The sequence below is a fragment of the Bos indicus x Bos taurus genome, chromosome 15 (genome assembly GCF_003369695.1).
Source record: "Bos indicus x Bos taurus breed Angus x Brahman F1 hybrid chromosome 15, Bos_hybrid_MaternalHap_v2.0, whole genome shotgun sequence".
Classification (NCBI taxonomy): Eukaryota; Metazoa; Chordata; class Mammalia; order Artiodactyla; family Bovidae; genus Bos; species Bos indicus x Bos taurus.
The window spans coordinates 53,386,219-53,400,680 of record NC_040090.1 but is presented as its reverse complement, the minus strand read 5'-3'; the positions used below and the strand labels follow the sequence as shown (position 1 = coordinate 53,400,680).

At 42.2% G+C, this 14,462-nt stretch overlaps 1 protein-coding gene across 6 annotated transcripts; it reads left to right on the top strand.

Moving 5' to 3' along the window:
• Window positions 1-6,460: 6,460 nt before the first annotated feature.
• Window positions 6,461-13,913, top strand: TMEM136 (transmembrane protein 136). Of its 6 annotated transcripts, none has more exons than XM_027563469.1 (4): window positions 6,462-6,692; window positions 8,522-8,622; window positions 8,737-8,936; window positions 10,607-13,913. In XM_027563469.1, the coding sequence occupies exons 3-4, from the start codon at window positions 8,738-8,740 to the stop codon at window positions 11,143-11,145; spliced, it is 738 nt and encodes a 245-aa protein (XP_027419270.1). In that variant the 5' UTR covers window positions 6,462-6,692; window positions 8,522-8,622; window position 8,737; the 3' UTR covers window positions 11,146-13,913. The 6 variants fall into 6 exon arrangements, with proteins under 6 accessions (XP_027419271.1, XP_027419270.1, XP_027419267.1 ...); XM_027563466.1 differs by having other exon boundaries at window positions 8,501-8,622; XM_027563467.1 differs by lacking the exon at window positions 6,462-6,692 and adding an exon at window positions 6,707-7,187.
• Window positions 13,914-14,462: the final 549 nt, after the last annotated feature.

The window sequence follows — 14,462 nt, the reverse complement described above, 5'->3', positions numbered from 1 at the left end:
GCTTCAGTCATGTCCGACTCTGTGCTACCCCATAGACGGCAGCCCACCAGGCTCCTCTGTCCCTGGGATTCTCCAGGCAAGAACACTGGAGTGGATTACCATTTCCTTCCCCAATGCACGCATGCATGCTAAGTCACTTCAGTCGTGTCCGACTCTGTGCGACCCTATGGACAGCAGCCCACCAGGCTCCTCTGTCCATGGGATTCTCTAGGCAAGAATACTGGAGTGTGTTGCCATTTCCTTCTCCAATTGGTAAGAAGAGGTTTAGGTTATTCTGTGTCTTTTGTTGTGGGGGAATGTGAATGCATATAATGAAAAGGATGGATAAAGTGTTTCAAATTGGTGGATCAAGTTTATTACTCCCCCAGCCAATGCTGAAGATGACATACGTTAATGCAGGGCTCTGGAGAGTTCAGAGATTCTACTCTTTTTGACTGAACAACCTTGAGGAAAGTGTAGGTAAGAGATTGGCTTCCTCATTTTGTAAGTGGGAGAATGGTAAACGTGTAAGGTCAAGTTGTTTGGAGACTTATGAGGTGAAGTCTGGGGTTTATAGCTCATATCTCAGAAATCCTAAAGGTCATGAAAGTGATAGATATTTGAGACAAGGGATGATTCAAAAGTCAAGTATTTGGCTTTTGAATGCACTGTGACTTTTGAAGAGGCAGTTGAGAGGCAAGTTGTGGTCTTTCTTGGGTTAATAAAAATTTAAATAGTTACCATTTTTGAGGCAAACATTGAGCTGTAGGAAAAGGAGACCCTTCAAAAATGTAATGACTGAAGGGAAGAAACTAAAACTAGCATTCAAAGTTTGTTACAAATAGTATATCCCAAGGGGAAATCTATATCCAAATAACCACAAATTAACTGGGGTTTTTTTTTTGGATGGGGCTTATATTAAAAGTAATATCTCATGTGGTGAGGTGGGAGAAAGCCTATTGGTAGTGGTTACTTTGTCAAGAAAAGATCTAGTTGAAAGGAGCTAGATATGCACCAAAGAGACAAGAGGAGCCTGCAGCAATAATTTAATTGTATAAAGAAACTACTCTGCCACCCATAGGCCCATGTGTACATACACACGTGTGTGTGCACTGTTCTTTGTACACTTGTGGGTGCCAGAGTAGACACTTTCCTGCAGCAGTATTGGCTACTTTGATACCTTGTTCAGGTGAGTGCTGCAAGTTGATGTCCTGCACTGTCCATGAGTCTGGTGTTCACTCATTTGACTCTTTAACAAATATTTTATTTTTTCAGAGCAGTTTTAGGTTTACAGCAAAATTAAGAGGAAGCTACAGAGATTTCTTGTACACCTCTTGCCCCCATATATTCATAGCTCTCCCCATGATCAACATCATTCACGAGAAAGTAATTTTTTTTTTTTACCAAGAATGAATCTACACCGACACATCACAATCACCCAAAGTCCAGCATTAAACATTTGTTAGCTTACCTTGGAGTTCTCTCTAGATGTCGTACCTTCTCTAGGTTTGGAGAAAAGTACAATGATGCGTATACATCATTATAATCACACAGAGTATTTTTCACTGCCCTAACAACCCTCTGTGCTCTACCTATTCATCTCTCCCTGCCACACCCTTACAGCCTTATTTCTGTCGCAATAGTTTTGCCTTTTCCGGAATGTCACATGATTGGAATCATAGTATATAGCCTTTCCAGATAGGCTTATTTCAATTAGTAATATGCATTTAAGTTTCCTTCATGTCTTTTCATGAGCTTGCTAGCTAGTTTCTTTTTAATGCTGAATAATATTCTAATGTCTGGATGTACCACAGTTTATTTATTCGTTTACCTACCGAAGGACATCTTGGTTGCTCCCAAATTTTGGCAATTATGAATAAAGCTGCTATAAATATCTGTGAACAGGTTTCTGTGTAGTCATAAATTTTCAGTTCATTTAGGCAAATACCAAGGAGTGTGATTGCCAGATTGTGAGAACATTTAGTTTTGTAAGAAACCACCAAACCGTCTTCCCAAGTGGCTGTACCACTTAGCATTCTCACCAGCAATGTAATTAGAGTTCCTGTTGCTCTGCATCCTTGCTAGCCTTTGTTGTCAGTGTTTGGGATTTTGGTCATTTTAATAGGAATACAGTGGTATCTCATTGTTGTTTTAATTTGCATATCCCTGATGGTATGATGTGGAACAACTTTTCACACACTTATTTATCATCTGTGTATCTTCTCTGGTGAGATGTCTATTAAGATATTTGGCCCATTTTTAAATCAATTTGTCTGCTTTTTTACTGTTGAGTTTTAACAGTTCTTTGTATACTTTGGATAACAGTCCTTTATCAGATGTGTCTTTTGCAAATATTTTCTCCCAGTCTGTGATTTCTCTTCTCATTCTCTTGATATTGTCTTTTGCAGAACAGAAATCTTTCTTTTTAGTGAAGTCCAGCTTGTTAAGTATTTCTTTCATGGTCTGTCTCTGGTGTTGGATCTAAAAAGGCAATACCATACCCAGCATCATCTAGGGTTCCTCCTATGTTATCTTCTAAAAGCGGTTCCCAACCTTTTCGGCACCAGGAACCAGTTTCATGGAAGACACTTTTTCCACGGACCAGCGGGGAGCACATGGTACGATTACCATCGTGGTGTATCGGGATGATTCAAGCACGTTCTATTTATCGCACAGCTTACTTCTATCATCAGTATTACATCAGCTCCTCCTCAGATCATCAGGCATTAGATCCTGGACGTCAAGGACCTCTGTTCCAGGAGCTTTATAGCTTTGTGTTTTACATTTAGGCCTGTGATCATTTGAGTTAACTTTTGTGATGGTGTAAGGTCTGAGTCTAGGTTCATTTTTTCACATGTGGATGTACAGTTGTCCCAGCTCCATCTGTTGAAGACACTATCATTATCCTATTGTATTGCCTTTGCTCCTCTGTTAAAAATCAGTTGACTATATTTATGGGGGTCTATTTCTGGGCTATTTGACCATGGTTTTTATAAAAGAAATAAACAGAATTGTAGCCTACCTGCTCAGCCTCCAGTAGCTTCCATTAACTGTTGCTTTGGAATGTTGCTGAACAGACTCAAACCTAAAAGGGGGGTACCAATTCACTTTTCATGTCTGTAAGATCCTGTAAAACTCATCATTCCAGTCAAGTTAAACTGAAGCCTGGTTAGCTTCTTCAGCATCTAATTAGGCACAAGAGAATCAAAGGGCAACAACCAGTCATTGTCTAGGAGGAAAGAAAGGGAAAAAGAATTGTTGCTGCTGCTTTTTGAATTTTCAAACTTTGATCTTTAGTAGACTCAAGACTGATGGGCTCAGCTGTGGGCTCCTAATACTAAGAGCTTTTGGTCCAACTGAGGGGTGAGAGGATGAGTTTAGTTGCAGACTCAAATTAAGAATCCTGTCCTGAAGCTCAACCCAATGTTCTGTGACAAACTAGAGTGGTGGGAAGGGGAGGGAAATGGGAGGGAGTTCAGGAGGGAGGGGATATATGTCTCTGAGTCGTGTTGATGTGTGGCAGAGGCTAACACAATATTGAAGAGCAACTGTCCTCCAATAATTGTATTTTGTTCTATACCTCTCAATATTGTACAATTATAATCTTTGATAATTAAATAATAATAATAATAGTTAAGCTAAAAAAAAAAGAGAAGAATCCTGTCCTGGGCCCCCAGACTGCTGGCTGAGTGCCCCTTCCCACTGTGTACTCCGCTTCCCCTGGCCACATTCATGGACTGGGTTTGCTGACTCTTCTGTTTTCCTGATAGACTGTGGGGCGCTCCTTGTAACTGTCTGTCTTTTTCTCTGTATCCTCTTGACTAGTACTGTGACAAGGACACAATAGGCAATTCAGGTTTTCAAAACCCGAATTCTTTCTTTTAACCTCTAAACAACTTCTAATAGGAGCTGTGAATAAAGAACGCATAGTACCATCTTGGAGGAGACTCTAGGGGAGTGGAGGCAGCCTACCTTTGTGGTTAAGAGTATGACCTCCAATGCCATATTGCCTGGGTTCATTACCCAAATCTGCCTCCTACTAATCACATCACTTTGGGCAATTTCCTTCAGTGCTCTGTGACTCAGTTTTTCACCTGCAAAAATGGGGATAACAACAATATCCATCTCCAAGAGTTGTGAGAATTAATGACTTAATATGTATATATATGTAAAGTGCCTGGAACAATGCTTGATTAATAAGTGTTATCTGTTATTGTGATTATTATGATTATGATTGTTATTGTTAGTAAAATAAATTGGTGGAGAGCTTCCTGTTCCCTGAACAGGCCAGAACTTTCCTAGGGAACACCACAGTTGACAAGCCTGTGATTTGGTGGAACACAAATCACCAAATTTGTGGCCAAAGATACATGAATTAATAAAATTTAATCCCAGGTAATGGAGTTTGAGCCTGGAATCTCAGCCACCCCAGGATAAAGGTCCGATATAGGCTCAGCTGGAAGAACTAGCACTTTCCCTTATGCCCTCAGCCATTAGACTCCTGAAGCCTTTAATTCATATTCTGTTTTTTCCTGGGAAATGGTGGCAGCAAGAAGATAATTCCAGGTTCAGATACTAGAAGAACTGTAACAAAAACAAATGGGGAAAAGTTGAGATATGCATACCATCTATTCATTCAGTGAAATGGATCTCTCCTTGTTTTCTTTCTTCAAGCTATTATTGTTACTTATCTGGTCCATTCCAATCCACTTGTGACAGGTTGTCTTCTCCAATTCATTTTATATTGATTTTCATTGAGTAGCAGTGATTCCGAACTTTGCTTACACAGATAATGGAATTATCTGGGAAACTTAAAAAAAATTGACACACACCGATTCTGATTTACTTTGCCTGGGATGTGGCCCAGGGAAATGGGACTTTTAAAAACTCCTCAAGTGAGTCTGTTGTAGTGTCATGGTTGAGATCCACTGCCTGAATGTGCATACAGATTGCTGGGGACTTTGTTAAAAATGCAGATTTGATTCAGTAGATCCAGGGTTAGGGTCTGAGAATTTGTGTTTTTAACAAACTCTCAGGTAATGCAGATTGGAGTAGCAAGGACTTGAGAACATGATAAAGTTATTCCCTTGCCAAAAATCATCATAGGTTTCCTGTTATCTGCATAATATAATGCCTCAGCCTGGCATCCGAGGCTAGCATCAATAATGAAAGGTTCTCTAACATCAGTTCCTCCCAAATATGACTAATCATCTGAATGATCTATGAGCAGGTTTTAATAGACATAGATTCCTGAACCTCACGCTAAGCCTATTAAAGCACAACCTTCAAGGTGCAGCCTGAACAAAGGGTGTTTTGAAAACACTTCCCAAGTGATCTAGAGGGGCATTCAGATTTAGGAGTGCCAGTATGCTTCCAATATACATTTGCAGGCTCACTTCCCATTCATTCAGGCAGCAATCATTTATTGCGCCTGCCTTTGTACCAGGTAGAGGTACCAACAAAGATGAAAAGAGTGTGATCCTGATTCTTAAGGGGCCAGCAAAACAAATCACCCAAACTACTTACTATTCCCCAAACATGGCCTAAAGCCTCACCCTTCTGCTCAAGGTCTTCTCTTCTTAAGAATATCTGGGCCCCTCAGCATCCTATCATTGCCTGTCTTGATCAACCAACCCAGATGCCCTCTTTTTAAAAATTAATGAATGAATTTGGCTGCACTGGGTCTTAGTTGTAACACTCAGGATCTTTAGTTGTGGCATGTGGGATCTAGTTCCCTGACCAAGGAATGAACCAAGGCTGCCTGCATTGAGAGCATGGAGTCTTAACCACTGGACCAATAGGGAAGCCCCTTAGATGCCCTCTTTACCCCATTTGCATCTCCAAACTTTCATTTAGCTATCTCTTCAAACTCACTTTCATTGGTATCAAAACAGATTCAGAGAGGAGAGAGGATTAACCCAAAGTGAGGTAACAACAACAATAATTAACATTTATAATAACAACTTCCATGTGCCAGCCATTCTGTAAGCACTTTACACATGTTAAGTGTGTAAAATTCTTGCAATAACCCAATAAGACAGCTATTATTATTACTATCCCCATTCTGTGGATGAGAAAACAGAGGCACAGAAAAGTTAAGCAACTTGTTCAAAGATACACAGTCAGTAACCAAGCCGGATTTACTCTTAAAGCCTTATTCTCTACTGCCAAGGTAGTGAGAGGGCTGACCTGAGAAGGAACAGATAACATTGGTTTTCAGGCCTGAGCACTTTCCTGGAAATTAGTTATTTGTGTGCCTGTTTAACTTAAACGCAAAAGTGAAATCCCCCCAGAGCCTAGTAGGGGTGTAAGCACTTAGTAGGTGCTCTCCAATTGGTTATGGGATGGGCCGTCACATCGTGGGGGCAGGAGATGGATAAGTGTTCAAACATAGACAACAAACAAGTAAGCAAAAACAACAGTCTGCAGGTCTCACGTCACTATTAGGTCATCATCACCCCTCACACCCCCGCCCCTTGCCTCCTCGTGACGAAGAGGGGATCCTCCCGCCCGCTTTCTGAACAGTCCCGGGTCCAGCTCTGGCTGTGCGCTCCGTCCTCCCAGCCAGCAGGTGCCCCCAGACCCCCGGCTCCTCCTCTGCCGCCGACAGAGCCTGGTCCTCCCTCCCTCTTTCCGCTGCTTCCTGCTCCCGGGGATCCCGGTCCTGAGCTCTGGGGCCGAGGCGCCCGAGGCTTTCCGGGGCGCTGGACCAGGTAACTGCGCGGCGCGAACCGCCCGGCTCCGGCGGCCGGCTTGGGCTCCGGACGTGGATGTCCTGGCCTGCCCGGCCCGCTGAGCGGGGCGAGGGTGGGAGAAGGAAGCCGGCAGATGGCCTGGCCTGGCCTCTGAGGGGAGAGGGCCTCCTTCTGCCTCTGGGTGCCGACGGGATACCGGCATAACGGTCCGGCTCAGGTGCGCCGCCGCCGGGCGTGGCCGCAGCGTAGGGTAGGCAGGTCCAGGAGAGAGGCGCTCGCGCTGCCTGCCAGGCGCCGAGGTTGCCGCTGGCTCCAGCCACGCCTGCTCCGAGGCCCAGAGCCAGGTGGGCCCGCCCAGCGCTCCTCCTCCCGAATCTGGCCCTGGACAGGGAGGAGCGAGGACTGGAGCCTTGGAATTCTGAGCGGAAACGGCCATCGGCCATCTAAATACCCTGCCATCCTTTACCCCATGAGTGAAAAGCCCAAACGCGGAGACGGAGTGACATTCTCAAGGTCACAGCGTTGTATCTGCCATTTACGAATGTCTATTCTTTTATTTGTTTGTAAATGGGCTACTGTTCGCTCTGTTCTGCCAGGGAATTAGGATTCAGGGAAGAAGACTCTAAAAATACTAATCGGCATAACCAAAAGAGCTGATCCGTATTACTCTGGCTGGTGACCCTGGCCTTTAAAAGGAAGTGAGAGAGGACGGTTCTTTTCACTCTGGATCCTTTGTACTTCTGGCTCTTGCTCAGAAAATTGGCCTGGAAGTTTTATGAAATTCTCTCAGAACTCCTTGTCAGAACTGGGCTGGATTATAGAGTTTTATCGGTCATTTCCCCCTCTACTTTCTCTCTCTTTTTTAACTGAAGCTCCAGAGGTGAAAGTGATTGGTCCACACACTCATAGCTATTTAGGGGCAGAAATAGAATTGGAACTCAGGTCAGTGATTGACACCTGCTGTTTTCTTGAGTAGAAATCTGGTTTCAGATGAAAGCTGTACTGCACTTGACCTTCATAAAGCCCTCTTGGGATAGCATTCTTGGGAGTGGCTTGTGTACTGATGTGTGCTGGTCCACAGATACTATTTCACTTGTCAGAATAAAGTTAAGCAGTGAGTGTAGCCATGCAGAAAATTCCTGCTGAGATGAGACAGATATCTGAAATGTATTTTTTAACTTTTTTATTTGTACTTTCAGTAGAGGGGCTAATGAATATTAATAAGGACATCTTGGTTATTTTCAGATTTTTGTCCTGTCTGACTCTATTGACTCCATTATTTTCATTCTTGTCCTGGTATATTTATCACTAGTAAGAATGTCAAAGTGTAGCTTTCTGACTGTGTTTCATTTTTAACTAATTTCCTTAAAGATATTTTTATATATTAACAAAAACTCCCCACTTGTACCTCAAAATCCTGCTTCCCTCTTGGCCAGTTTTTGAGTTAATTACAAAACTGAATAGAACTAGCTTCTTTTTTTTCTTCCAAAATATCTAGGTCTTTGTTTAGTTCTATCTTCAGGTTTACCTCATTTTGATTTTGACTGGTAAACCCATAATTCAAACCCAAACTTCAGTTGAGTTTAGTATCAGTTTAAAACCACATTAAACTCTCATGTGTCATGACTTCTAGCAGAGACCACAAGTGGTGGAGGTGTTTTTCCATGAGAGCTTCTTATTGGGATTTTTGAAATATGAACACATCTAATACGTGTATTATATTACTTGTGTCTCGTAGTCCAAGGTCAGTCATCACTGGGAGATTATTGGCATTTACTCATCATTACAACATGTTATGTTAGACTGTCTGCTAACTCAGAATGCAGTTCTTGCTTTTCGGTTTACAGTTTTGACCAGTGATCTCTAACGAACACGCAATCAGAATTACAGCCACACTTCAGTGGAAGATTCTTGGCAATGTAGATAAGGAAAAAGTATTTCTGTGAAGGTAATATTTTTGTACTGTCTTACAGTAGAAATGAAGACATATACTCAATACGACCCAATGCTGTTTTCTTAGGGTGCGTTCTTTGTTTTTCTGGTTTTGGTCTTTTTGTCATAGGATGGCCTTAGCTCTGTGTCTGCAGGCACTGTGCAGCCTGGGGGGCTGGCTTTCGCTCTACGTTTCTTTCTGTCGCCTGAATAAGCACCGAAGCTATGAGTGGAACTGCCGGCTGGTTACGTTCACCCATGGAATCCTCTCCATAGGTCTCTCAGCTTATATTGGCTTCATTGACGGCCCTTGGCCTTTTACCCACCCAGGTATGTGGGAGACGTTAGAGAATTTTCCCTTAGGAATTTATGATTTGGAGGTAGTCTTGGAAGGATGGGAGTTTCCCACAGAATTTGTATAATACTGAAGAATATTGAAGAATAATTACTATTATAATGTGCTTTGGGAGTCTTAGTTCATCTTCTTGTTAATTCCGATATTGTATGCATCACCTTTTGTTCTGCTTTTCATAACTCTATTTTTAAAACAATTTTAATTGCTTTTTACAATTTAATTGATCAAAATGTATAAATTATAAAAGCAATGTCAACATTTTCTACCACCACCCCCAGACAGACAGACAGACAATGGACTGTATAATACATACTTTTTGGTAACCTGCAACTTTTACTTGATTGTATATTCAAAGGACATCATCTTTCCATGTCTATGTATATAGATCTTCCTTATCCTTTTCAGTTATTATATAATATTGTGTTGTATGCATTTGCTATCCTTTATTTAACCAATGCCTCATTATTTGGGGTAGCTGAATTAATTTTTAAGCTGCCAGATGTGTTCCTAAATGTTCCTTAGAATACAAAACCTGTCTCCCCTTGAATTAGTTTGCTGGGGTTTATTACAGACTGGGTAGCTTAAATGACAAAGATTGATTTTCTCGCAATTCTGGAGGCTAGAAGTCCAAGATCAAGTTGGTGCATTTGATTTCTTCTAAGGCTTCCCCTCCTTTGTGTGCAGATAGCTGCCTTCTTGCTGTCTTCACATGGTCTTTTGTGCCTAGTGTCCTCGTTTTACAAGAACACCACCCTAATGACTCTATTTTAATTACCTCTTCAAAGGTCCTATCTCCAAATATAGTCATATTTTGAGGTACTGGGGTTCAGCCCTTCAACATATGAATTTTGTGAGGACATAGTTTAATCTGTAAGTTCCCCAGAATATGATTTTTTTTTAATTCCTTAGATTCTTTTTCTAATTTCTTTATAGTCCCATATTGAGTTTCTGAATTTCCTCCTCAAACTATCAAACTGATAGGAAGCAATGCTTAAGCTTCATGTTTTACATGCACCCTATGTCCTTGCACCCTATGTTCCTGCATATGGGAACATACAGAGTCCACTTTCAAAACAAGTTAGGGCCACCAGTGTCCAATAATCTAACCCATTAAGCTAAGAAATTAATCTGACATTTGGGACAGAGTAACATTTCCGTTATGGTTTATTATAGGATATTGAATATTGTCCCTTTGCTATATAGTAGGATCTTGTTTTTTGTCCATTCCATATATGATAGTTTGCATTTGCTAGTGGGATAGAATAACTGAATCTGGAAGCAGACTTTTAGCTGGTTAAAAAAAAAAAAGAAAGAAAGAGACTGTGTAGGATTTTAATTGAAAGAACAAAGTAACTCGATTTTATGCTGCTACACAGAGGACGCTGGATCATCACTGGTGTTCGAATCACTCACTGAGATCTGATGCATCAGAACAGCATGTCCTGGGGGCTGTAACATTGCTTTGATAGAGACCAGAGTTTTAGGTTTTAGTCTTTTTTTTTTTAGTTGTCTCTAAAAAGCATGTGCCTGCCATTGCTTTTGTTTTCAGTGATTCCAAAAGGTTTGAGAAAGAGCAACACAGGATCCCTGTGTAAGCCAGCACAATTCCTAGCCACTCAATATGCTTCTTCTTGGTTTATTTCAGGCTCACCCAATACACCTCTCCAAGTGCACGTTCTGTGTCTCACCTTGGGCTACTTCATCTTCGACTTGGGCTGGTGCATCTACTTCCGGTCTGAGGGGCCTCTGATGCTGGCTCACCACACACTGAGTATCTTGGGCATCATCGTGGCCCTGGTGCTTGGAGAGTCGGGCACAGAGGTCAATGCAGTCCTCTTCGGAAGCGAGATTACCAACCCCCTGCTACAGATACGCTGGTTTCTTCGTGAAACAGGCCATTACCATAGTTTCACCGGAGACGTGGTGGATTTCCTCTTTGTGGCCCTGTTCACTGGAGTGAGGATTGGTGTAGGAGCTTGCCTCCTCTTCTGTGAAATGGTCTCACCCACGCCCAAGTGGTTTGTGAAGGTCGGGGGAGTGGCGATGTATGTGGTGTCTTGGTGTTTCATGTTTAGCATCTGGCGCTTTGCATGGAGGAAAAGCATCAAGAAGTACCACACCTGGAGAAGCAGGTGGAGTGAGGAGCGGCAGCTCAGACTTAATGGACATCTCAAGACACACTAGCCAAGGCTTGCTCTGGACAATGGATTAGGTTAAGTCAGCCACGGGAACCAGGTTGGACATATGGCTGTTACAGAATCATACTTATTACAAACTTAGATCACAAAAAAAGGGCTAACTTTATTGATTGGTTTGAAAGCCAGTCTTGGAGCAGAACACATTCCAGTATTAAAACGCTAACTTCTGCAGCAGCACAGCTGTGGAAAGTGCGACTACCAGCAGTAGTTGCGAGTAAGGAGCTGTGAGATGAGTGTGCTGCATTCCTTGTAGGTTGTGGTGACCTTGGCTCTTCTGTCCCTGGGAGGCTTGATGACCAGACAGCTTAGAAAGGAACTCAAAAAACATTAGTGCAATTTCTTCCTTATTCCTTTGAATAAACAAATGCTTATTCCTGGTTTCTGTGTAGCAGCTTAAAGAAATGCACCCCATTTACTATAAAGTGAGGGACTTTCAGGAAGTAACTTGGATCAGGAAATTGAGAGCAGGATGGGAGGTGAAACCATGACAGTGGTGGGGGGCTACTTCCTGAGCCTCCCTATACCATATACTTGGTATATACCATATAGGACTCCCTGTGCTTGGGGGTCCCCAAGTACATACCTTTAGGCATGATGCTTCACTAGGAAGACTCACAGCACACAGCACTTTGTTGTACTTAGAGCTTTGATTTATTACAGTAACAGGATACAATGAAAACTCAGTGAAAGGAAAAGGCACCCGGAGCAGAGTACAGGGGAAACCAGCCCAAGCTTCCAGAGCCCTCTCCCAGTGGGATCATGCAGGATGTGCTAATTCCTCTAGCAGTGATCTGTTCAGAGTATGTATGACATGTCTAGAAGAAAGCTTGGTAGAGATTCGGTATCCAAGGTTTCAGTTGGGGGCTGGTGCCATAGGCAGTCTCTCCATGGCGTGCAAAAGTCAGCCTTTTCCTGACTCCCAGAAGGAAAAGAGGTTTTCGTCATGAACCACATTGTTTGTGCAGTTTAGAGTCAGTGACCCAGTCTCATCAGTTCAGGTGGGAACCTTCCTGACGAAATCTAAGTCCCCGGATGCTGGCCAAGGGCCAACCTTGCAGACAGCCCTTTCCAGGCCTGCTCTATTAACTCTTTTCTGCACAAAAACCATAGAGCTAGAGCTTCGGATGAGAGATGAATGAGGTGTGGGCAGATTTACCGAGTCCTGTTGTACGAGTTCTGCCCTACCAGGAAAACTATGCCAGTTCTCAGGGCTTTCGTGCATTAATCTCCTAGGCATGAGAGGCTGTGACTGAATTCCGTAGGGATTTACCATGTAGATTCCACTGGGCTTGAGATGCCAGTTCAGGTTTCAGCTCTGCTATACATACTACAAACCAGAACCAAAGACCAAATGTCCTGGCCTCAGGGTGATGAGGCTGTTTTTTTTTTTTTTTTTTTTTTTCCATTTCAGATACATTCCCTGTTCATCTTGTTACTACTTTTTCTCTGGAAAAGGTGCCACTCTCTCTGGACAGTATATTATGAAAAAGCCAATGTCAGGAGGAAAAAAATATTTCTTAATCAATAGTCTCTCATCTTACCTAGGCAAAGCAAGAACACAAGTGTAGTAAAAGGGCTTAGGAAGTGAGAATTCTTAGGTTCTGTGAACTGATTTGGCTACTCACCTGCCAGATCCTTTGGGCAGGTCACTTGTTTACTCTTTACCTCTGTTTGAACCCTACTGTCAATAAACAAAATACTCCATTGCGTATTTCATAGAGACATTAGGTGGCTTTTCATTAATGCTTTAATGTAGGGCTTTTATGGGAAAAAAGGAAAGTTTTATTTATTTGTTCATTCGTTTTTTATTTATTCAGTCAATTGTGTTGTTGAGACCACGTAGTAGTGACCACGTAGCTCAGCTGATGAGCAAGAGTCTGGGGCTGTTGAAGTCAGGGCTGGAGGTCGGTAGGAAGTGTCAGCCCATTCGATGGTCACTCGTAATCCTAGCCTAATGAGTGGTTTTTGAAAATGGACATCATTGTCCAGGCATGAGTGGTTGGAACCGCATGAAGTCATCATTGCTCTGGGAAAAGACAGCTTTAAAGGCATGTTAACTATGGGTCTTTTAAAATGACTGTCATTTGGTTAAGGAGATTTGCTGGACATGAGAATAATCTGACAGTAGCATCCCCAGCTCCTTTTTTTCTATGACCCATATCCCTGAAATGCTGGTTAGCTTCTTTCCAATAAGATTGCGGTCAAAGTAGGATGCTAGGGAATGCTGATTTTAGCAAAAGCCTAGTTAGAAAAGCGTGGCTTGGCACCAAAAAAAAAAAAGGGTGGGGGGAAGCCGTCTCTTGAATTTTGGCACAGTGCAACCTGTCCCATACCAGACAAATGAATAGACTTAATCTGGTACCAATTCTTTTTTCCTCATGCCTCAGAAGTGAAGGGATTGTAGACCTTGCTCTTTTAGGGGAATGTACTTAGATTTCTTGAATTTCAAGAAACCTAACTAATGATAAGGGAAGGAGAATCCCTCATTTCAGCTTTTTCTTGATGTTGTAGCTGATAACTCTGAAGGCAACTTGCTGAGACAAAACTGTGAAATGAAGGTGACTCAGCAGTTAAGATGCTGAGTTTGTCCATGACAGGTACTGTAGGGCTAATTAACACGTGGTATGGTCAGACACATGAAGTACTCTTTTGCATTCAGATTACTATGTAATAATTATTAACACTGCTCAAGAAGAATTTATATTTCAATAAGATTTATGCTAAATTTTATAAAAATAAACAACTTTTTATCAACCCAGGGTCTGCTTTATGTCTTTCTTGTGGTTCTGCCAAGAAGCTTAAAAAAACAAGGCTTTGGCTTGCAGAAAGGTTGAACCATATTTATACTTACCGGTAAAATACTTCTTAGCTGCTCTTATCCACCATTCTTAATAGTGTTTATTTTTTGAGGCAACAACCTACATACAGAAAGCAGTTTGCCAAAAGGAGGAGGAAGAACTTAATTTCTTATTTTGCCACCTGTTTTAGTTGTTGTTCAGTCACTCAGTCGTGTCTGACTCTTTGCAACCCCATGAACTGCAGCACGCCAGGCTTCCTTGTCCTTTACCATCTCCTGGAGCTTGTTCAAACTCATGTCCACTGAGTCTGTGATGCCATCCAACCATCTCGTCCTCTATTGTCCCCTTCTCCTCCTACCTTCAATCTTCAAAAGCATCAGCATCTTTTCCAGTGAGTCAGTTCTTCGAAGCAGGGGCCCAAAGTATCCGAGCTTCAGTTTCAGCATCAGTCCTTCCAATGAATATTCAGAATTGATTTCCTTTATGATTGACTGGTTTGATCTCC

What these genes read in the sequence shown, in the direction of transcription:
- TMEM136 (XM_027563470.1), top strand. Translation starts at nt 8,738, where the DNA reads ATGGCCTTAGCTCTGTGTCTGCAGGCACTGTGCAGCCTGGGGGGCTGG. An exon ending in TTGGCCTTTTACCCACCCAG is followed by an intron (nt 8,937 to 10,606) that starts GTATGTGGGAGA and finishes GGTTTATTTCAG; the next exon opens with GCTCACCCAATACACCTCTC.